The sequence below is a fragment of the Ptychodera flava genome, chromosome 1 (assembly GCF_041260155.1).
Source record: "Ptychodera flava strain L36383 chromosome 1, AS_Pfla_20210202, whole genome shotgun sequence".
NCBI lineage: Eukaryota > Metazoa > Hemichordata > Enteropneusta > Ptychoderidae > Ptychodera > Ptychodera flava.
Genome location: NC_091928.1, coordinates 27,044,152 through 27,065,442, shown reverse-complemented (window position 1 = coordinate 27,065,442; position 21,291 = coordinate 27,044,152). Strand labels below are relative to the sequence as shown.

The window sequence follows — 21,291 nt, the reverse complement described above, 5'->3', positions numbered from 1 at the left end:
GCGGGAACATTAACGACAACTTTAAAAAGTAATAAAATGCCATGTGTCAATTGGCGCTTACAATATTTTATAAATAATTTTTACAAACTTTTAAGTGCGATGTTTTCCTCTCACCGACATTGGTGTATTTTGTGTTTGTTAACACTAACGTTTTTCCAAATTTCCGATGTTGTAATTTGAACAGGAAGTACTTCCGATCGGTAGGTGAAGTTTAAGCAAGGCAGCATTGCAATTACCGTGCAAGATCACCAAGAACTATTATTTAAAATACCAAAGATTTTGCACGATTTGCCCATAACTCAAGGAAGACTTGATAGAAGCTTTGTCCTTATATTGTTAGGGTAAATAGCTCAAGGTAATATGGCATTTCAAACCTCGCATGTGATAAGTAGGCTTCGACTAAACTTCAAAATAAAATTGAGGGAATGGATCAAACTGCTCACGTATAATGCAAGAACTCTTATGAACACAGACGAAGGGTTTCATAATCTCTGTACAGTAACATTACTGCTGATTCCATTATTTCCGTGTTCATGTAGAGATGAGAACTTCGGCAAAATAGCCCTGAAATTCCGATGAAATTAACAAGCCGACACGCCATAGACCCTGATGGATACAGAACACACGTGTAGATATACTCACACACATACACATGTACATGTATTACCTAAAACCTACATACCTACCTACCTACTTAGCCACCTATACACAAACATACATACATATACATACATACTTACATACATACATACATACATACATACATACATACATACATACATACACATACACACACACATACATACATACATACATACATACATACATACATACATACATACATACATACATACATACATACATACATACATACATACATACATACATACATACATACATACATACATACATACATACATACATACATACATACATACATACATACATACATACATACATACATACATACATGTGCATAAGAAAAACATTGATAATCACATGAATGTGTGTTGACAATCCAATGACTATATTTGCTAAAGATTATTCCCTAAAAAGTATCAAATTTTCTTGCAGTAACATGTCGGAGAAGAAGGGTATAAATATGCAAGTGGTAGAACCACTGATTGAGAAAACTACAAAACGGAAAGGCCAATGAAGACACTGGACAACCACAATCATCGGACGATAATTTGATACTACTTGTGGAATCTTTAATTTCAGGCCAAGATGGCTCCAGCGATTTGCGACCATAAGAGTAATGTTTACATTATTAGCACTTACTGTCTTATCATTTTCTCTTGCTATGAGCGTGACGATTGTAGGTATATCTAGTTTACAGAAACGGTATGGTTTATCTAGCAGTTTCATTGGCCTGTATCACACAATGAAGGATATTGCCGAAATTATATCTGTGATTGTCGTGACATATTTTGGCGGGAGACCGAACAGTCATAAACCACGTTGGATCGCCGGAGGGCTAGCCCTATGTTCCCTGGCTTCTTATTGAAAGCATCGACTCAATTCGTTTCGGAGCCCTTTGACTACGAATCCTCCAATTTGGTGCGAACGCCAGCGCCGAGATGGAAGTCTGCAAGCCAGAGAGAGACTTGGATGACGTCAGGCAATTCCAATATGGCGACTCTGACGTCTGCAACGACAACTTTCTGTCGTCCATCATTCCAAAGGGTTCAGAAGGAGTCCTACTTCTGATACTTGGTAATATTCTTCTCGGATTCGGTAACACTCCCATGTTCACGCTTGCTATAGCATATATTGATGACAATGTGCCCAAGGAAAATCACCCATGTACACAGGTAAGGTTCTGATCTTCGAGACAAAAATGTTTCGGCAATGTTTTAGGCTGGAAAAAAGTGTCGCGGGGCATGTGGAAAGTTTACCCAAACATCCACCTATCCAGAAAGGGAGAGGGAGTAGAGCGACGGAGGGAGGGACACAGAAAAACTGAGACAGACACACAGACACACAGACACACAGACCAGGAGACAATGCCACATACCCAGGTACAGGTCACGTTGATAAATTTAGAGTTGTCCTTTTATCTGGATAAGAATTGACTTTATATTTTAGTTAACTTTTCATCTTGATTGTGCTGAAGAGTTAACTCATTAAAGTGTGAGTTGGATACTCATCTTTTGGGTGTTTTGCTTTTAACTTTCTTACAGACTAAAGCTTTCAAAACTTGGTTGTCATCAGGCCAAGGCTATCGTCCCTAAGCTATTGTCGATACAATCTGAAGGTACAATGTACCCAGGGACAGATATTCGATTTACTACCACTTGTTAAAGTTCATTTTGATGCTCATGGAGTACATAAGGTTTTCACCTGCTTATAGTAACGAAAATCGAAAACTTTATTTCCCCAAGACTTAACACAGGGAAGCCTAACATTTGAAATACAACTGTCGGTAAACATTTGGTAATTGGTTTCCCCAGTGCCATACTGTGCACGATGACCCTGATTTTCATTCCTTACTTCTTAAAAGAATAGTTTTCAGTTTCCTAGGGAAAGTGGGGCAAACGTTTAAGTCTCTCGCTTTCGGGTTGCACACTATCTTAATCATTCTATAGAGCATTGAAAATCATAATTGAAAATTGTTATTTGAAAATAAATGTACAATTCTTATTTCCTATTTGTCGCAGGGACCTTCTTTTCAATTTTTGGCATTGGACCAATCGTTGGAATGCCCATGGCTTCGTACTTTATAAATCTGTACGTCGACTTTTACCGAGTTGACCCGGCAGACGTGGACCTACACCCCAGTGATCCACGCTGGGTTGGTGCATGGTGGCTGGGCTACCTGCTGCTATCCGTACCTATCATGATTCTGGCGTTCCTGGTGAGCTTTGTCCCGAAACGCATGCCGGTGAAAACTGATTCCCAGGAGAAACCAGATCAGAGTGCTGTACAAGATAATAAGACGGCAGGACGAAAGTTTAAAGGTATATTTATTGCATATTCTTGTATTATTGACCGTTTCAACAAAATTGATTTGTCAATCGCTTGATCTCGGCCGTTATTTACACTTACTTCAGACATGAAGCTAGATGTTTTTACCCGTTTTTTAGTAAGGTTTACATCCGAGTATCCGAGTATGCATTAATATTTACAATTCATGTAAAAAAAAATGAATGCTTCAGATAGTTACTGCTTTCACGCTGTTAATACACTGTATGTATGTATGTATGTATGTATGTATGTATGTATGTATGTATGTATGTATGTATGTATGTATGTATGTATGTATGTATGTATGTATGTATGTATGTATGTATGTGTGTATCTATCTATCTATCTATCTATTGTGTATCTATGTAAAACTATCTACTAATGTATAAAATTGACGTACATGTATCTAACGCAAGTATCCAATATACGCTTTCTGTACAATCTTTAGTTTAGTGTACCTGACAAGATAGCGTCTATGTGTATTAGTGATCTAATCTGTCTTCTATATTTGAACCAACCGTACTATGATATCATCAAGTACCCTTGAAAGATCCTTTTTAGATTTCATGTAGGCCTAATTAAATTATAACATTGCAATTTGGAACATTTTAGAATTCCCAAAGGCGCTGGGGAGGATATGCTCGAACGTGACCCTGATGGCAGTAATTTTCGCACGGGCAGCCATGATGGCGAACCAGGGCGCCATCACGTTCATTGTCAAGTTCACAGAAGAGCAGTTTCGCGTCACGACGACAATATCAGGCATTGTTAGTAAGTTCACTTGATATCATGATTTATATTCGAGATAATTACAGAAAGCCCTTTTGCAATGCTGGTAATTTTCTAGCTTTTCTAGTCAGAACTAATAATCACAAAATTTTTATTTTTTGTCTCGCGACTATTCTGGGTTTAGCTGCGCAACAAATAAACAAATACGTATACCTGCGTTTGTTCGGAATAAGAACGGATCCTCCCGACTGATGAATTAATACTCTCTTGCAAACATAGTTAGCGGTTATCATGATACATATAGTTATATCGTTAATGGTCGGAGTATTTCAACTACAACTCCAGGTTTTAGCGTTTGGTTTTGTCAATGATGGGACGAGATAGATACGAGAATAACCAGGACTGTGTGCAGATATAAAAATGCGTAGAAATGCAGTACTGTTTTTGTTTTTTTAATTGACAGAAGACTATTACGACCTTGGTTTGTGAAATAATGAAGTCTTTTGGTTTCTTTTGCAGTTGCAAGCATGATTCTTCAGCGCTTGTTTGGGATTTTTCATCGGCGGTATCATTTTACGGCGATGGAAACCAAGTCTGATTAAAATGGCGGCCTTCATGGTAGTCGTTGATATTTTCTCACTGTTGGCCCCCATGGTGCAAATGTGGCTGGGATGCGACACTGCTGTATTCGCTGGAATCACCGAACCGTATGTCGGAAGGTGAGAAGCCCCAGCAATCGGAACAATGGCGCAGTCAAGGATGGGGTCATAGGGGTCATATGTAGAAAAGGACAGTCGAACAAAATCACAGACTCGATACACTGAGATTGGAGGATAATATTGCGACCGACAGACAAACAGACATAATTTTGAAGCCAGGCGCAGATACATACATACATAGATACATGCAGACTTGGAGCGAACGACACTAAAAGTTTAGTTGCAAACACAAAGACACAGAAAAAATAACGAGAGAACCCTAGGTGTAAAAGGCTAATCCTTACTCCATCTTTCACTGTTGCAGAAAAAAATACTACTTTGTCAGTCATCTTGTCTAGGAAGTGTGTTCCAAGAGGTGACAGGGCAAAACCCAGACACTATGCACAGCATGTCTTCTACAAATAATTAAATAAATGAACAAGAACGCAAAAAGAAATTGACAGAGTATCTATGTAATTTAATTTGAATTGTTTTGAAAAAGACATATTTTGAGATAGAAATGAAAAACAGTAAAAAAATGATATAGTATGAGTTGCAATTTGATCGTTTCAACACATCTTATTATGACCTGTAAATGTGGTTTATTTTTTGACAGATAAGTTGTAAATGAGCTTTGTTTGATTGAAGGAAATGTTCGTTGGTGTAGGTAGCGATGACCCGTCCATTCCGCAAATGTAACGCATTCCTATGTTATCTTTCTTTCCTATTATCAGCACCTTGGACGTACCTGTCTATGACATCGAAGGCCTCAACTCGAGCTGCAATGCAAATTGCGCGATGCTCAGGACATTACAAGCCGATGTGTGGTTCAGATAATGTTACATATTATTCACCTTGTCATGCAGGTTGCAAGATTACAAAGGACGCTCAGGTAATCTCTATGACAACTAAAAAGTCCCTTGACCCTATACTGCAGTCAATGTTCCGAGTCTTTTGCAATTCATAAAATCGAGATTTCTCATAAATTTATGTCTCAACTATTCGATGTAACTTTAAAATGTCATGACGATTGTGCTCTAATGAAGAATGTTACTATTTACTGGTCTTATGACGTTTATTTTCGCAGCGAAACAAAAATGTCATTAACCTTTTAACAACTCATTACACTTATCAACATTGCAAAGGAAAGCAAACAAATGAATTCACAAAACAAGTAGTCCTGAGCATTTATCGTCAGGCGGACCGGCGATATTCATCTTATCAATTGTTGGAGTAAAAACAACAAAATAGTCGCGGGAAATGTTTTATCATATCGGTCTGGGGGGAGTATCTTTTCTCTTCGGTTAACAAATTGTAGAGAAGGTCAGCGGAGTTTACCGAGGTGGAGGCAAAATCATGTTGCGAGGAGAATTGAAAGCGACTGGGAGACTTGTAATCAGCATGGACAGGGGTTTCGTAGCGGGGAGTTGCATGAAAAATAATGGACAAGACAGGGGATATTTCTTGAATTTTAGCAGGAGGAAAGCTAGAAAAGAGTTCACTTTCTCAGAGAGATGTCAGTTTTGTTCAAAATGAATACTACGTTGTAAGGTAAAACACTACGGTTGCGATGTTTTTCGAAGTCAGACACTTGGCGTGTCCTAATTACAAGAGAAAGAAATGTTTTTAATCTCAAAAGTTCTCTTACCTCAGCTTTTAAGCAAGTTCATTTGATAAATCGTGAATGACCGCTAAATAATTAACAAAGTGAAAGTTCTTAAGATCTTCCTGAAATGATCTCGAAAGAGCACTGTCAGAGAAACCAATTCAAAAATCAACAACATTTATAGGACATTGTAATTTTCCCCTTTTCACATGGATGCATACATTTGAAGCCAGTTTAGATTCTTTTCCTTGGAATAGTAACAATATGCTCAAAAAGTCCTGTCACAGTCTTCTTGAATCTTTTGAATTTACAACTCACAATAATTTGCTGAAAATCAGAATGAGGTTATATAGGCCCATTATTCATGGTTGTACCGGAAGGTAGTATAAGTCTCAAGTCGAAAGTGACAGATTTTTGCTCAAACTCAACTCAATGAAACTATCAACTTTTCTCTTCCAAAATCAAGATTGGTAATCCGGAGTCATCGTGTAAAATTTGATACTGAAGAATTACCTAACATTTACCAATGTTCGAAATTCAAAATGGCAGGCACCCCTGTGTTAACTCGATGAGGAAAATAAAATGTCTGATTTTTCGAAAAACTAAATCGGTGATGATTTAGATCTTTAAAACGAGTTACCACAAGTTGTGGATCAGCGGAGAATAAGTAACTTTGAGAGTCCGAATATCTGTCCTTATCTGGCAGCCACCCCCCCCCCCCAAAAAAAAAAAAAAAACTGGAGGCGAATCAATGAGGGACATATCTCGCAAATTCCCTTGCCTGACTCAAATTTTGCGCTTCCACAGTTGCAGAAAATTTCATGCGGTTTCAATGCAGATGATTAAACCTATTTTGAATCACGTGGTCTTTCAAGATGTTCACCACATATTTGTATGGATATTATTCGGATTGACTAGTCATTTTTTGTGTCAAATGGAAATCATGCTGAAAGGCCATTTTTTTTACCTTGAGGTCCATAATTCGGCAGAAAACAACTAAAATTTCTCAATAACTACGAAAACAAGAACTTCTAAATAAACAACGTCATAAAGATAAGTTGACAGAATTTTGAAAGTGATCTATTGACTTGAAGTTTCGTCTAAAGTCAGCTGTTGCAAGAAATACCGGTCAAAGTCCCCGATTACTGATTTGGACAAATAATTTGATAAAGCCTCCGTCTCTCACCAAAGAGGAAAATGTTCACTTACGAAACTCTTTAAAATGTCAACCACATTTTTCTGCTAATTCTCTGCTAAAATAAAAAATAACCAAATGCACACATGCATGCGTACGCATATTTTTAGAGAGACTTTGTCTTCCTTCGAGTCTCTGTTATGAAAGTGGACCGATATCGTACTTTATTGACTTTCTGCAATGCATGTCTTTCATATTTATTTCTCCTCATTGTTACACTTGTAACTATCCTCTGCAGAATTTCACCAGCTGTGGGTGTGTGCTTAACCATGAAGAGTTCAATGGTATAAGTTACGCCGTTGAGGGCGAAGCACACGCCGGGATTTGCGGACATTCCTGCTTCTACGAGTTGATCTGGTACACCGCCGTCAATTTCGTATTCACTGCTCTAGCCGCGATGAGTATGACTGCCGAGCTTACTTTATCTCTAAGGTAAGTCGAATGATTGATACAGGAATTCCATTTCAATGAGTATCAACAAGAATCATAAACATCGTACTCAAATTGAGTTTAATGGTCAATATATGGTCAGTGTCCTGACTAAATATAAACTATGTCTTTGGTTTCTTTCATATTACTGTCAAGGATGTAAACTACCCTAAGCATCGTCATTATCATCATCGTCATCGCTTTTAATGACGTCATTGTCGATAACAGAAGCAAAGACAACATTATCGGCAACATGATGATCGTCATCATCATTGTCATCATCATCATTGTCATCATCATCATCATCATCATCATCATCATCATCATCATCATCATCATCGTCGTCATCATCACCGTCATCGTCATCATCACCATCATCATCATCATCATCATCATCACCATCATCATCGTCATCCATCATCTCATCGTCATCATCATCATCAACAACAACAACGGCAGCAACAACAACATTGTTGTTGTGGCCATCGTCACCGTCGTTGTCGTCGTCCTTATCACACTTGTTTGGACCAATAGCTAATTTTTAAAAGGTAATTATATTGTTTCATGTATAACAAGAATGTCCAGCAGTGCAAGATTCAAAGAGAATAAATTTGAATTGAATTTAACGATTGCATTATTTTTTGTTAAAACTTCAATTGCACATCAATAGATTTAGGACAGCGTCAGTTTATAAGCTTTTACTTTGTTTATCATCTCTTGTCTCTCAAGGTGTGTTGCCCCGTCGGATAAACCATTCGCTTTAGGAGTAAGGTCTTTTGTTTCACAACTCATAGGTAAGATACAATCAATGGCTGACAATCAAATGTCTATGCTGAATGAAATCGTAATTAAGACACAAGTTTCATAGAAATATCTAGCTAATGTGTGTATTTATGTATGTATGTATTTATTTATGTATGTATGTATGTATGTATGTATGTATGTATGTATGTATGTATGTATGGATGGATGGATGGATGGATGGATGGATGGATGGATGCATGGATGCATGGATGGATGGATGGATGGATGTGTGTATGTGTATGTATGTATGTATGTATGTATGTATGTATGTATGTATGTATGTATGTATGTATGTATGTATGTATGTATGTATCCTCAAAATTGTGTTTTCTTAAAAGCTTGCTAACAAACAAATAATTTCCAAATAAAAGACACTTTTAGTTATTTATGTCACAAACGTTTCAAACTGCAATGACAAAGTATTTGCTAAAATGTGACCGTTACCATGTTACTGATTACACCGACGTAGGATCTTCATAATTAGTTTCCTGTTATTTTTACCATCTTTTTCATGTAAGACCATTTAAAGAAAATTCTTTGTGTGCCGTCCTTGGATTTTTGGAAAACCTACCAGCCAAACAGGGAAAACCACAAACAAACAAACAACACAAGTGTATTGACATAAGATCAATGTTTAGCTGGGGTTTTTTTTGAAAAATGATATTTTTAAGTAATATTTGTAATAGTGTTAACATTGTGTTTGATTTCTTAATTTCCTTTGAAAATCTACAAGCACTCGGATGGCAAACAAAGAATTTTATTTAATGCGCCTAAGCATGTTTTCGCCATTAAAGTTACAAGTATTTTTCACTTTCGCAGGAACGCTGCCCTCGCCGCTTTATACAGGACTTCTCATCGATTCGGCGTGCATTCTCTGGGGTACAACAAAGTGTGACGAGAGAGGAGCGTGTTTGCTCTATGATCTGCCAGACTACAGATTCAAATTCATGGGTTTGCTAATAACCTTCAGATCCATAACCATACTGCTGTACGTGGTGGCGCTGCTGTCACTGTTGAGGAACCCAGATCCCGGGAAGACTGCCGGACTTACTCAGACAGGCAAGGATAAGGATGCCATTGGCAACTTTGATGAAAAGTCTCCCCAAGTGGTTCAAATGGTCACCAGTATATGACATGCGTGATTGGCGTCTTTACTCAGCCGGGACGTTGTTAGCTAAACTAATGAAGTCATGGGAATTTTAATGGAAAGAAATCTTAAGATTAATTTGCTGTCTATATCAATTGTAGCCAGAACCTGGCTTGTCGTAATAATCTTAGTGTGGAAAATTGATCAAATTTGTTTTATAACGATTTATTGGAACACGCAGCATGCAATACACACGTGCTGTAATGGTCGGCGTGTACGTGTGTCATGATCCCGAACCGGGGGTATTTTGCAGCTAGGGTATTGTGCCGGGCAATGATACCACTAAATATGCATATTGCTGGGTTTATCCTACGTTGGTACACTTGAATGACGGATGTTTCGCTAGCGGATATTTAATCGTAGATTATATCTAAGATATCGGCGATTGCCACTTATGAAAGCTGTGTTTTCAGTAGAGAACAAAATTGACAATTCCATTTGCTATTATAATCGACTGCAATTTAAGCCGAAGACTATTTCTGAGTATTGACATCATGTGGCCAATTGACTTGAGTATACCCTTTGGCAATGTAGCTCATCATGGTGACCTATGTATTTAAGTATATCATTTGACAATGTTTTATTTCTGTGTTTTGCAAATTCATGATACTTTAACCGTCCGAAATTTATGGATTAAGATAAATGGATTGGCAGAAACTAGAATTGAATGCAAGAAATCCTTACAGTGCAGTGAAAAGGCAAATCAGTTATTATATTCCAAAATGACACACAGTAGTTGACACACAGTAGTTCCCTCGTTTACATTCGAAAATAATACTTTTTTGACTTTCGAAAATTACACTAACCAACTTGAACAGGCATCTAAAAAATAGTACGTTTTAAATACTAGCATTAAGGTTACAAAAAGTTTAATGTAATTTCTTCCACTAGTGTACAGCAATAAAACATCCAGTGACGCAAAACGCTGCGCATGCGTTGCTGTATTTAGTTATAAACCTACAATTGAGATCACCATTGCTTTCATAAAAATATGCATCACACAAGGCAATAAAAATGAAACAAAGATAGTCTAAGACCTGATCGTTTATCATTAATTTAAAATAGTACTGTTCTTATACTTCAAAGCAGTACTGAGTTCTAATATACTCAATATACACTGGCAAATTTCGACCTGGAAAGTGTTTTACAACGTAATGTCTTCACTTGCAATATTGAGTGTGCGTTTTGAAGGCAATTTTCACCATACCCTGTTACAAAAATATGAAAAGCAAATTTAAATATGGTCAATATTTTTTTCTATTTTTTCCAATGGCAGCAATGTGCAACAAAGTCTCAAATATCTGGAAATGTCGTGTAAATCAACTTACTCTGATCAAGAGAACGCAATTTGGTGAAATACTAATTATAGAGAATTCATTTACTTTAAAGCTGGAGCTATGTAGTACATTTGCAAGGTTTTGTTGTTTTTGTTTCGTCGGAAAAAAAAAACTTATAAAGAAATTATATAAACGTCTCCACATTTCAATAATTAAAAACAGCAACAAAACAAAACATTATCAGGATTTCCATTGGTTTGTTGCTGCTTTCCTATGTGAACCTCTCCCCTTGTCATCCTCCTTACAGCCTGGAAATAACAATCAAATAAATATATCATTCTGATATCGCTCTTCGCAAGAAAAAAACGAAAGTATGCAAATTGCGTTCTGCATCCGTCACAAACTGACTCTCATATGATATCAAAAGCGTTCGGAAAAAAAGGTAAAGAGATTTCCTGACGGTACAATCAAATAATCAACAAATTTAGCACCATCCAGGAGACCACACCCCACCGAACTTTCTGGGATCAGCTTTCTTGGGTTCTTTCGGAACTTGTATAGCCGGTACTAATTTCTTTTTCAATTCTTCGAGTCTGGCTGTCATTTCTTGAACTTTTCCAGGCATTTTATCAGCGAGATTGAAATGTTCGGTAGGGTCATCTGTGAAAGAGAAAGAAAAAAAGAGAAAATTGAAAGCCTTAGCTACAATATTTAGTCATACGTATTTGTCTTTCGCTTTACACAGAACTGTAGCTGGCATGGGAAACTAAGCTTGTCATGTCCTGGCGCGATCATACATCATAAGTCTATGGATACCAAAGTCTCTCATGTATGCACTTCCAAATCGTGAATGGCGTTATCACAAGCTTGCAGGTGCACGTGTTCAGAATACCTCTTGTCCCGTGCACTTTGTAAGTATTAGAATGGCATGCACATACCCTTTAAGTTGAACAGGTATGTAGAATTGGTCGGATCAGCACAGACACCGGGCTCCACTTCGTAATCGTCCATCGGCACGATTTCCTGCCAAAGCCCATTGACACCGGGAGGCGGAATCCAGCCACCTAGCAATGATAAATAAAAGTAATATAAGTGCATGCATAAAAAATAAATAAAAATAAATGTGCAAAGGTCAGTAAGCCTGTGTAAAGATTGTATATGACGCTTTTGAACAAGCGAACCTCTCCCCATCTCATCTCAGTTATCATATATTCATAAATTCTTGTCAAACACACACACACACACACACACACTCTCTCTCTCTCTCTCTCTCTCTCTCTCTCTCTCTCTCTCTCTCTCTCTCTCTCTCTCTCTCTCTCTCTCTCTCTCTCTCTCTCTCTCTCTCTCTCTCTCTCTCTCTCTCTCTCTCTCTCTCTCTCTCTCTCTCTCTCTCTCTCTCTCTCTCTCTCTCTCTCTCTGAGTAGCAAAGTCTTACCATGCGCACCGGCATACCCAAGGATCAATTTATAGTCTCCCATCCTGAAATAGATGTATAATTATTATGTTTCAATAATAGAATCTTGTTACAAATTCAGCTAGCAAACGCAATGCTTCACCCTTCCGTTGGTGTCACAGAACTTCAACGTCTTCAGACTTGGAGAACTGATCGAAGGGCTTGATCTGGTAAACGTATTGTTATTTGATAGAGCATCATGTGTTGCTCTCAAAATTGTAAGCTATTTCAAACACTTATATAAGTCAGAATTGTCTGTTCAGTTAAAGGGTGTGCATTTTATGTATAAATTGGCCACGGATTTTTTGTAAATCATCACCGAGGTCGCAATATATATCCCCCATATCTAAAATTACATGGAATATTCGTACTCAAGTCCCGCAGGCCGTGCTAAGGCGCTTATAGGAAGGCCTTTCGGTTTCTGAAGGTACATATTTAGCTCGAGATTACGATGGTCGCATGTGGAAGACTAAATTGAAGTTTGTAAGTCTCTCAGAGTATTCTCCGGAATATTGTTGACTTGAAAAATAAACATCTGAATTTTTTATCTTGCATAGATGTATATGCATGTTACCTACACTGTCCCCGGCGTACATTTCAAAGAGGTTGTTCATCTTTTCCGTGAAAATCACGAGCAAATAAAAGTCGTTCGAGACAAAATTCACCGTTGGACTTTATTTTAATAGTCAACGCAGTGTGCAGCAAGACATCAATTTTTTGTGTCACCCTCGTAATTTCGAAATCTTGTGATAATATAATTAGTTCAAGTTTGATTTACCTTATGGCGGCGCCAGAGGGCTCCACCTCGTCAATGTTATACACGAATTCTTTTCGGGGTGAAGGGTCACCCTTTACCAAAGTGTTCCACACATTAATCCCGTCCATGTCAGAGTCTATCATGATTCAAGACGAAACAAGCACACAATGCTTTAAATATATACAGAGGAAATATTATAAAGAGGAAATATTATAGTTTTGCAATGTTTTAAGAAACTTTTCACACCTGTAAACTTAGAATTCATGGACTGATTTTGTCCGAGTTAACATTAATTCGGACAAAATCAGTATTACTTAATTACTTAATTCATTCATTCATTCATTCAATAAAATTGAAAAAAAAAATTATGATGCTAAAAATTATGATGGAACAGGTGAACATCAAATTAGTTATAATATTATTTACAAAACTGTTTATTATCGAATTTCAAAGATCTAATAATAATTAGGTAATATCACCTTGCTTTCCTCCGACGAGTTCCAGCAAAGTCGGATACCAATCCACCACGTGTATCATTCTACAAGAAAGAAGACACTTTCAAAAGTCTACCACGAATATTGCTTCAAGAAATGAGAGAGTTGAAATGAGAGAGTTTCATATGTAACTTGTATTTAATTTTTATCGCATGTATGACACCCACAGAAGCATAGACATCAGGCTGTTTACAAAATGTTACAGCCAAGCATCAAAGTCAGTACTCAAGATTATCATTTTGTATGTATGAAAAAACAATTAAGTTTGGACTGCTGTGATCAGACATTTTAATACGACATTCAATCAAAATATAGTGTAACTCAACGAAACGTTAATTACTCTACACATTGCGAGGCGAGGCTGAAGTTATGAATATCGAAAATTAATTTTATATACGAGAAATATGTGCTACTCACTCGTTGTTGACGTAACCTGTCTTCTGTAATATACTACCATAGATGAAAGCAACGCCCCTGGTACCACCCTCCCAAAGTGTAGCTTTGGTTCCACGTAATGGCCAATTATTGCCGCCATTCTGTGGTTTTGATGGACCTCCATTCTGTGAATGTAGAAAGTTGTAAACGCACTAGTTATCAGCGCTCAGACTTTTGCCTTAGTTACATATGGAAAACATGTATGCATGTCTATGTATACTATGTATTTATGTATATTTATGTATGTATGTTCTCTAATATTATTTACATGTTTAATTATCTATCTCTCTATATCTTAAAGCAGTCCACCTATATGTATGCCTATCTATCTATTTCTATCTCTCTCTATCAACTTCTCTCTCTATCTCTATCTATCTATCTATCTATCTATCTATCTACCTATCTGTCTACTCTCTACCTATCTATCTATCTATCTATCTATCTATGTTTCTCTCTCTATTGTATATATATATATATATATATATATATATATATATATATATATATATATATATATATATATATATATACACGAGGAGTATAGAATGTGTGTGTAGAATGTAAGTAGGGCAGACGTATTGTTTGAACTTCAAAGGATGTAAAATAACATATCAAATGCATTACTGCTCCAAATTAAGACAAATTGTCAAATTTCAAATGTATTTCAAAAAAGGAGTTGTTTTGTTATGACAACTTACGTCTGTAGTAAATATAAATAGAGTATTGTCCCAGTATCCAAAGTCCTGTAATGCTTGCACTAAAGCTTTTACTGTGTCGTCCATGGCTGTAACCATACCTGTCATATGAATGGTAATAATAATGTAAGTACTATAATTGCCAAACTGTTAAATATACCAGGAATTAATGTTCTTGTCACACACTTAAAACCAACCTTACCATTAATAAAACATCTCAATACTACTTTAAAACCATTTACACATAAATGCTGCATTATTCTTATCTTCCATTTAAATCACTTATCGAGCAATATCTATCATTAAAGTACCATTGTCTTCTGATGGCAGAAAGCGATCCTGGAGATCGTTTCGATTTATGAATTCTGAGAAAAATGTTATGAGCAATTGTGCTGACATCGATTTCTCTTGTGTGCTTAGAAAAGCTTTGTCAAAATCTCCTCGCTCGCCCAGCATATACCTACACAGAAATGTCGTTACCACGACTACAACCAATCTTTCGAAAATTAGATTATTTCTTTATATGAAGGGCATTAATTTAGAAGTCGATAAAGAATACTGTACAGGATATTTTGCCAAGATGTATACTTTACGTAAATTCGAAAGCCTAATCATAATATTAATCTCTCCAATTGTGTCTTATGCATGCTGCATGTCTTTCTGTCTGCGTGTCTTCTCGCTTGTCTAAAACGTGTCAGGGCTCATTTTGACTTGTAGGCATAGATTTCAGTTTCAGAGTGGGATGCCCTACCTGATTTGATACGTCTACTCTGATCGTGTATGAAAGGATACATGTCATAGTATTTCTTTGGTACCTGGAACGAGGAAAGATATAGGGCCGAATATGTAACAAGTCGGCATCGAACTATGACGGTGAAATTCTGAGTTATGAAATAATATGCTGGATGTCAGAGAAGATGTTCTTTTGCTATGTTGTTGTGCACAATAAACGATATAGTGAGAAAAAATAAACCTATCCTCTCTTGTATTTCTTTAATACAAATTCACAAAGTTTGTAAAACAAAAACGTTGACTATATAAATGCATGCATTTGCTGATATTCTAGGATAAAGACTATACTTTTGTTTGTATTATGATACCAGTGCCGCAACACTTTTCAGTTTATTTTAAGATTGTTATGATTATTCCTTCTTTCCGAATGCTAACAACATATGAATAGATCATAGATCTGCATAGCTTAGACAAAATATCAAGCATACACTCAAGCATCTTCAATTCTCTTAATAATAAACATTTCTTTATCGCGGCCAGATTCGAAGATGTCTTCAAGTGGGAGAGGTAGGAGTATGGTTCACTTTAAAAAGTGGACAAAACAATACTTACTGCAATGGGTCCATGAACGCTTTGGTAAGGCAGATACAGGTAGAATGGTTTACTTTTGTTGTGAGTAGCGAGGTAATGAATGGCCTTGTTAGTGAAGATGTCCTGTGAGTAATTAAAATTAAACAAACAACTTGTCAGATAGAATTACGCTTGAGAGTTATGTATGGAATGATGTCTGTCTTAGAACTCTATAATGGCGATTTCAAGATGTTCCAAAATAAACTGTATATATTTTGAAATGAACACGATTGGAACTAATTTGGGATAATTGGATTTTTATATTTTCAAATTTCTCAAAAGAGTTAGGTGCCATATAGATGAATGTTGCAATAGCGCAAAGTACTCATAAAAACAAGTGTGTAATATAAAAAGAAAAGCAGATGAGATAACATTCGTAGAATAAATCGACATGACTTCATCATCCAATTATCCCAAATTGCTAGTTCCAATCGTGTTAATGAAAAGGTTGTCTATCCAGAACTGAATTTTTTATCACGATACTTCCAAAATTAAAAGCAAAATAGTGAAATAATAACGTTCTAATCCGTGGGATGAGAAAGCACGCCGCGTACATAAGACAATATCTATCCTGCAAATGCACAGGTGATATATCTTCTAGAATCATCGCACCATTCTTGGCACTTCCGAAAAATATTGTTATGGTCAACAATGTGATAGAAGCACGTTCCATGACGTATTAACCACGTGTGTCCTTTTGTTCCATAAGAAAGATTTGTATATTAAATTTGTTTTTTAGAAAAGAGATCATGTGGATCACTGCCGACAAATGAACATGTCCTTTATATCTATCGCCCTTCAACGCTATCTATCACCTGCCAAAGCCTGTCCTGATGTATTTCTTTATGAGAATGAAACTACTCAGTCACGTGTTTCCGTCGTCAAAAACTTCATGACTTACCGTTGAATAGGTGCCATTCTTACTCCAATCGGGAGTCAGGTCTTCTCGTAAATCAAGATAACCACCTGGAATTAATAATGGATGACGTTCATATTGAGAGAGAGAGAGAGAGAGAGAGAGAGAGAGAGAGAGAGAGAGAGAGAGAGAGAGAGAGAGAGAGAGAGAGAGAGAGAGAGAGAGAGAGAGTAGAGCTTTCGACACGAAAACATCGTCATAAAAAGTACTCACCTACAGAATGATTGTAGTAACCCTCGTCTGCGTTGTAGTAACCATAGAAGCGGTCGAAACCTCGAGCATTGGGTGTGTAGTTGTAGTTACAAAATCCAAGATGCCATCTTTAAAGGGGATATGAACGAAACGTTACTTAAAGAACAGAGTTAGCCCAAATACTGTCTCGTTTACATTAATTTGCCGATTGAAGAGAATTATGTAAATTGTACTGACTTTTATATATGAGCATTAAACAAGTTCTTGTCAAGTAGGCGCATTAATAAAAGACTTTAATTCTGAAAATTAATGTTATATCTGAAGACCTCTGAAGGTAAAGAATTGTGTATACTACTTTGACCGCCTACTTGCTAAACGTTTTGAAAATTTTGAATGAACGAAAGTAGAATAAGCCTATCCATTGAGTTTTCATGTGTCTCAGTCACTCCTAGGTGCAACAAAAGTAACTCTTACATGATAAAGCTATCCTCAAGAAATTACACTACTATGTGATATGTTTTTATTTTTCTCCTGTTACACAGCAAGTCAACTTCATACACGATTTTTTCTACTGATTCCTTACATTAATTTCACCCTTAAGGAAAAATGGCCCGTTATGGTAATACAAGCATGAATCGATGTTCGATGTGGCGGGACACAAATACATGTCCCTTGTCAATAACAGTTTTACGTCGTCAAATAATTTTAAGGGTAACAGAGAACTTCGGATCCGAAATTAATCATCACCATGCGTATGAAAATCCGCTCTGCAAGGCTACTTACTTTCCGACAATGTACGTGGAATACCCTTGTTCTTTTAGCTTCTGGGGCAGCAACGTGTAGTTGAGCGGTAAGCCGGACGGATAAACGCTATGAAACGATTTATGCTGGTAAAGAAAACGATAACAGGGAATAGGTAAGTTGTCTTGAAAAGAATAAAATTGAATGAGATAAAAGTAGAGTGAAAACGACGTGTATTGTACCAGTATTTACGCAACTGAAACTGTCGAGTTTGGATGCATGTCCCGACCCTTCCTTATATAACAATGTCGCCGAGGTTAACGTAGATGAAAACAATGAATTTGTTCTGAGCTGAATATGAGGGATGAAATTAAAAAGGTAAATTCACGTGGGTCTTAAATTAAAATTGACAGGTGATGTGAACGAAATCAAGATAACGACAATCGAACCCTGTAAATTAATACAAGCTTTACTTCAGCCTGGCATTTATCGCTGAGACCTCTCCTGGTTTGTCTTAGCTACATAACAGAGATAAATAATGACCGAAAAGTAATTTGAAAGTGGCTTGGCAATATCCCTCACAATTGCATAGTATCAAAGTGAAGACTTACCTGCAGACCCAGTCGGTATGGATAGTACCCGGTCATCAAAGCGCCTCGAGTCCTTAATCAGAAATATTAGTGAAACTTTAAATACTGCGAAACTTCAATGACAACTTTAAATACTGCGAAACTTCAATGACAGTAAAATTGATTATAGATATCTAACATGTCGAATAATTAAGCTTTAAGCTACTATCCTATACTAACAGTTTTTTCCTTAGCAACATAAGAACTTCAAAATTTAGAAGTAAAACTGTGGTACTTCATGTACATGCAAGCTATTGTTTATAATAGCCCTTCAGAGATGAAACTTGAATTTGTAAACCGAAAGGACTGCATAGAAGCGTGGAGCCGGAACGAGTATGCTTGTAGGTCTATACATACGGTGAACAGACTTCTTGGACGTAGGACTGATTCAAAATCACGCCCTCCCTGGCCAAACTGTCAAGTGTGGGCGAGAAGATGTCATCATTGTTGTAGCCGATATCGTTCCATCCTGAGAAAATAACAAATTAAATGCGATAATCTGTTAAAGAAGGGCTAGAAGTTAATCTCACATACATATCTTGAAGTAGATACAGCTGTATACAATATGCATCACTTAAAGGCACTGTTTGCGATCCCTGGGATCGCCTTTGTTCTAATCTGTAGGAGGATTATATTAAAGAGGAGTAATAACCTTTTGTTTTCCATTGAAATTGTTATCTTGTGAGTAAATTTTCTGATGAGACAATCTGGTGCTAACACAGGCCTTTAAATCTTTGGAGTTGGTCTGTTATCATAATAGCCAATACATTGTATGTTGGCGAATGTTACCTGGCATGTCAGCTTCGTTCTGTACCTGATGTGTAAACCTGAATAAAATCGATACCTTATCAAAAATAACTTTCTGACATCGAAGTAGATTCGTGATCCTTGTAAACGTCAAATATATTGACGTCTCCTCACATATTATTGATAGACAGAATTCCCTAAACGTCGATAAATGGAATGAATTGATTTAAGGCACAATAAAAGGGTCAGGGACATTCCTGTCGGGGTCAAAATCGTGTGTGCGCTGTCAGTAGGACGAAAAGCACTGGCAGGCCACAAAGGTTTCGCGTGGCCTTTGAAATGGGAAAGGTGATCATTTTGAGACAGCTCCACATGCATAAACTACATCCATGCAAGACCTATTTATTTAAATCTAGCTATTTCATGCAGTGATGCGCAGTACTAGTGAAGGTTAAACGTTTGATTGTTTATGACGCTGTGACGGTACAGAGTGTTACCGAACAAAATGTACCAGACTGAGTGCTTTTACAACTTCACCCAGGATCATGTGGTCGCCGGCCATGTAGGCAAGGTGTAGATGGCACGCTGTGTTCAAAGACTGTAAACATGTTCTAAATCGTGCAACAGGAACAATTGTTCTCTTTTCGAAAACTGAAATCGCGGTTGGACAAGCCATGACTCCTACTAAATGAGGGGATAAATACAGCAGTTCCCTGGATACATTTGGATCCCTCTTGTCTATTAAGATTACAACACTCACCTAAGTCATCAGCTACCACGAACACTATGTTCGGTTTCTGAGCTTTACCAGGGTAGGCTGCTGAATTGCCAACGGCTACAAACGCCGCCAACAGCAATATAGGACCACAAAGCATAGAAGTCCTCATGTTGAGAGGCTGGAGTGGAGTGCCGCACTAGTGTCCGTTGTTGATCGAGTGGGCTCTCGTGCAATAAGGTGTATAGATTGCGCAGTTCTTTATCTTTCTGAGGGTAGAGTTTTATTAGGAGTGAATCCTTTATGTTTGATATCACAAACAGACTGGCATAATGACATGCAAGAACAATTGTATGAAGAACCACAGCTGGTGCTGTAACCAGCACATGACAGGAGCCATGTGACTGTGTGTCACATGATAAGTTTGTATTTCATTGTGTTTGTGCGTGACAAGTGTACACAACCACAAATCATGGAATAAACAAGGCAGGCGATGGTCCCCTGTAACCCAAGCTATTTATAGGGTCGTAAGCTGGTCGAGCTTCACTGTAATTTATATTTAATTTGCAACCAGGGATAATCATTATTTATTCCAACAACAGCCATAAAACTAACTCTCTCTCTCTCTCTCTCTCTCTCTCTCTCTCTCTCTCTCTCTCTCTCTCTCTCTCTCTCTCTCTCTCTCTCTCTCCATATACATCAAAATCTATTGACGATATATATGTCTGTCTGTCTGTCATCTGCATTTTTAATATAACGAGTCTCTAACATCAATATGTTTAGGTAAGATGCGCCTTATACCGACAGATATTCGGACTCTCAAACTTTTACAATATGTACCTCATGTAAGGGCTCATTTCGAAGCGTATGGAATGAACAAAGTTTTCTCCGGTTTATTTTATGAAATCGGAAAATAAATATTTTCTCCATATTAGACTTAACACAGGGATGGCGACGATTTCAAATTTCAAGTGTTGGAAATTATTGGGCAATTTGTACGTTTTCTCCAGTACCAATTTTCGCCTTATGACCCCTGATTTTCATTTCTGATTTCGAAACGGAATGGTTTAACGTTGAATGAGAAAAGTCTCAAAAAAGTTTTAAGTCATTCAAGTTCGAGGCGCAAACAAACTTTAACCCACACCAATCAGTTTCACACATGGACAGATGTCTTTCGCATTGCCATATTTGCGTCGTAGTTTGTCCGGAAACTTTTGAGGAAGAGGTTTCAAAGAGTGACGTAATGACTTGCAATTGTAATTTACGCAAGTTCCTCTTTCGATATCCCTCCCTCTCGTCCCTT

The 21,291-nt window shown here is 37.2% G+C and overlaps 3 protein-coding genes across 3 annotated transcripts; 2 read left to right on the top strand and 1 right to left on the bottom strand.

Moving 5' to 3' along the window:
- The first annotated feature begins 1,085 nt into the window (after positions 1 to 1,085).
- Positions 1,086 to 4,185, top strand: LOC139146247 (solute carrier organic anion transporter family member 4C1-like). Its single transcript, XM_070717690.1, has 4 exons — positions 1,086 to 1,814; positions 2,661 to 2,960; positions 3,580 to 3,738; positions 4,160 to 4,185. Exons 1-4 carry the CDS (start codon positions 1,805 to 1,807, stop codon positions 4,183 to 4,185), a joined length of 495 nt encoding a protein of 164 aa, XP_070573791.1. The 5' UTR covers positions 1,086 to 1,804.
- Positions 4,186 to 7,436: 3,251 nt separating this feature from the next.
- On the top strand, positions 7,437 to 9,561 carry LOC139146134 (solute carrier organic anion transporter family member 1C1-like). Its single transcript, XM_070717585.1, has 3 exons — positions 7,437 to 7,627; positions 8,354 to 8,418; positions 9,248 to 9,561. The coding sequence occupies exons 1-3, from the start codon at positions 7,593 to 7,595 to the stop codon at positions 9,559 to 9,561; spliced, it is 414 nt and encodes a 137-aa protein (XP_070573686.1). The 5' UTR covers positions 7,437 to 7,592.
- Positions 9,562 to 10,333: 772 nt separating this feature from the next.
- On the bottom strand, positions 10,334 to 20,319 carry LOC139134098 (arylsulfatase B-like). The gene is made up of 15 exons (XM_070701009.1): positions 20,034 to 20,319; positions 18,884 to 18,995; positions 18,509 to 18,560; positions 17,940 to 18,043; positions 17,178 to 17,284; positions 16,950 to 17,014; positions 16,031 to 16,132; positions 15,438 to 15,501; positions 14,690 to 14,787; positions 13,974 to 14,116; positions 13,542 to 13,600; positions 13,084 to 13,198; positions 12,288 to 12,331; positions 11,791 to 11,916; positions 10,334 to 11,512 (listed from the first exon to the last, which is right to left on the bottom strand). Exons 1-15 carry the CDS (start codon positions 20,158 to 20,160, stop codon positions 11,337 to 11,339), a joined length of 1,494 nt encoding a protein of 497 aa, XP_070557110.1. The 5' UTR covers positions 20,161 to 20,319; the 3' UTR covers positions 10,334 to 11,336.
- Positions 20,320 to 21,291: the final 972 nt, after the last annotated feature.

Excerpts from the sequence above, each read along its gene's own strand:
- LOC139146134 (XM_070717585.1), top strand. The coding sequence starts at position 7,593 with ATGAGTATGACTGCCGAGCTTACTTTATCTCTAAG. Across the intron at positions 7,628-8,353 it reads GAGCTTACTTTATCTCTAAG|GTGTGTTGCCCCGTCGGATA; the intron begins GTAAGTCGAATG and ends TTGTCTCTCAAG. Across the intron at positions 8,419-9,247 it reads TTTTGTTTCACAACTCATAG|GAACGCTGCCCTCGCCGCTT; the intron begins GTAAGATACAAT and ends TCACTTTCGCAG.
- LOC139134098 (XM_070701009.1), bottom strand. The coding sequence starts at position 20,160 with ATGAGGACTTCTATGCTTTGTGGTCCTATATTGCTGTTGGCGGCGTTT. Across the intron at positions 13,601-13,973 it reads ACAGGTTACGTCAACAACGA|AATGATACACGTGGTGGATT; the intron begins GTGAGTAGCACA and ends TCTTTCTTGTAG. Across the intron at positions 11,513-11,790 it reads ATACCTGTTCAACTTAAAGG|ATGACCCTACCGAACATTTC; the intron begins GTATGTGCATGC and ends TCTCTTTCACAG.
- LOC139146247 (XM_070717690.1), top strand. Across the intron at positions 2,961-3,579 it reads GGCAGGACGAAAGTTTAAAG|AATTCCCAAAGGCGCTGGGG; the intron begins GTATATTTATTG and ends GGAACATTTTAG. Across the intron at positions 3,739-4,159 it reads GACAATATCAGGCATTGTTA|AAGACTATTACGACCTTGGT; the intron begins GTAAGTTCACTT and ends TTTAATTGACAG.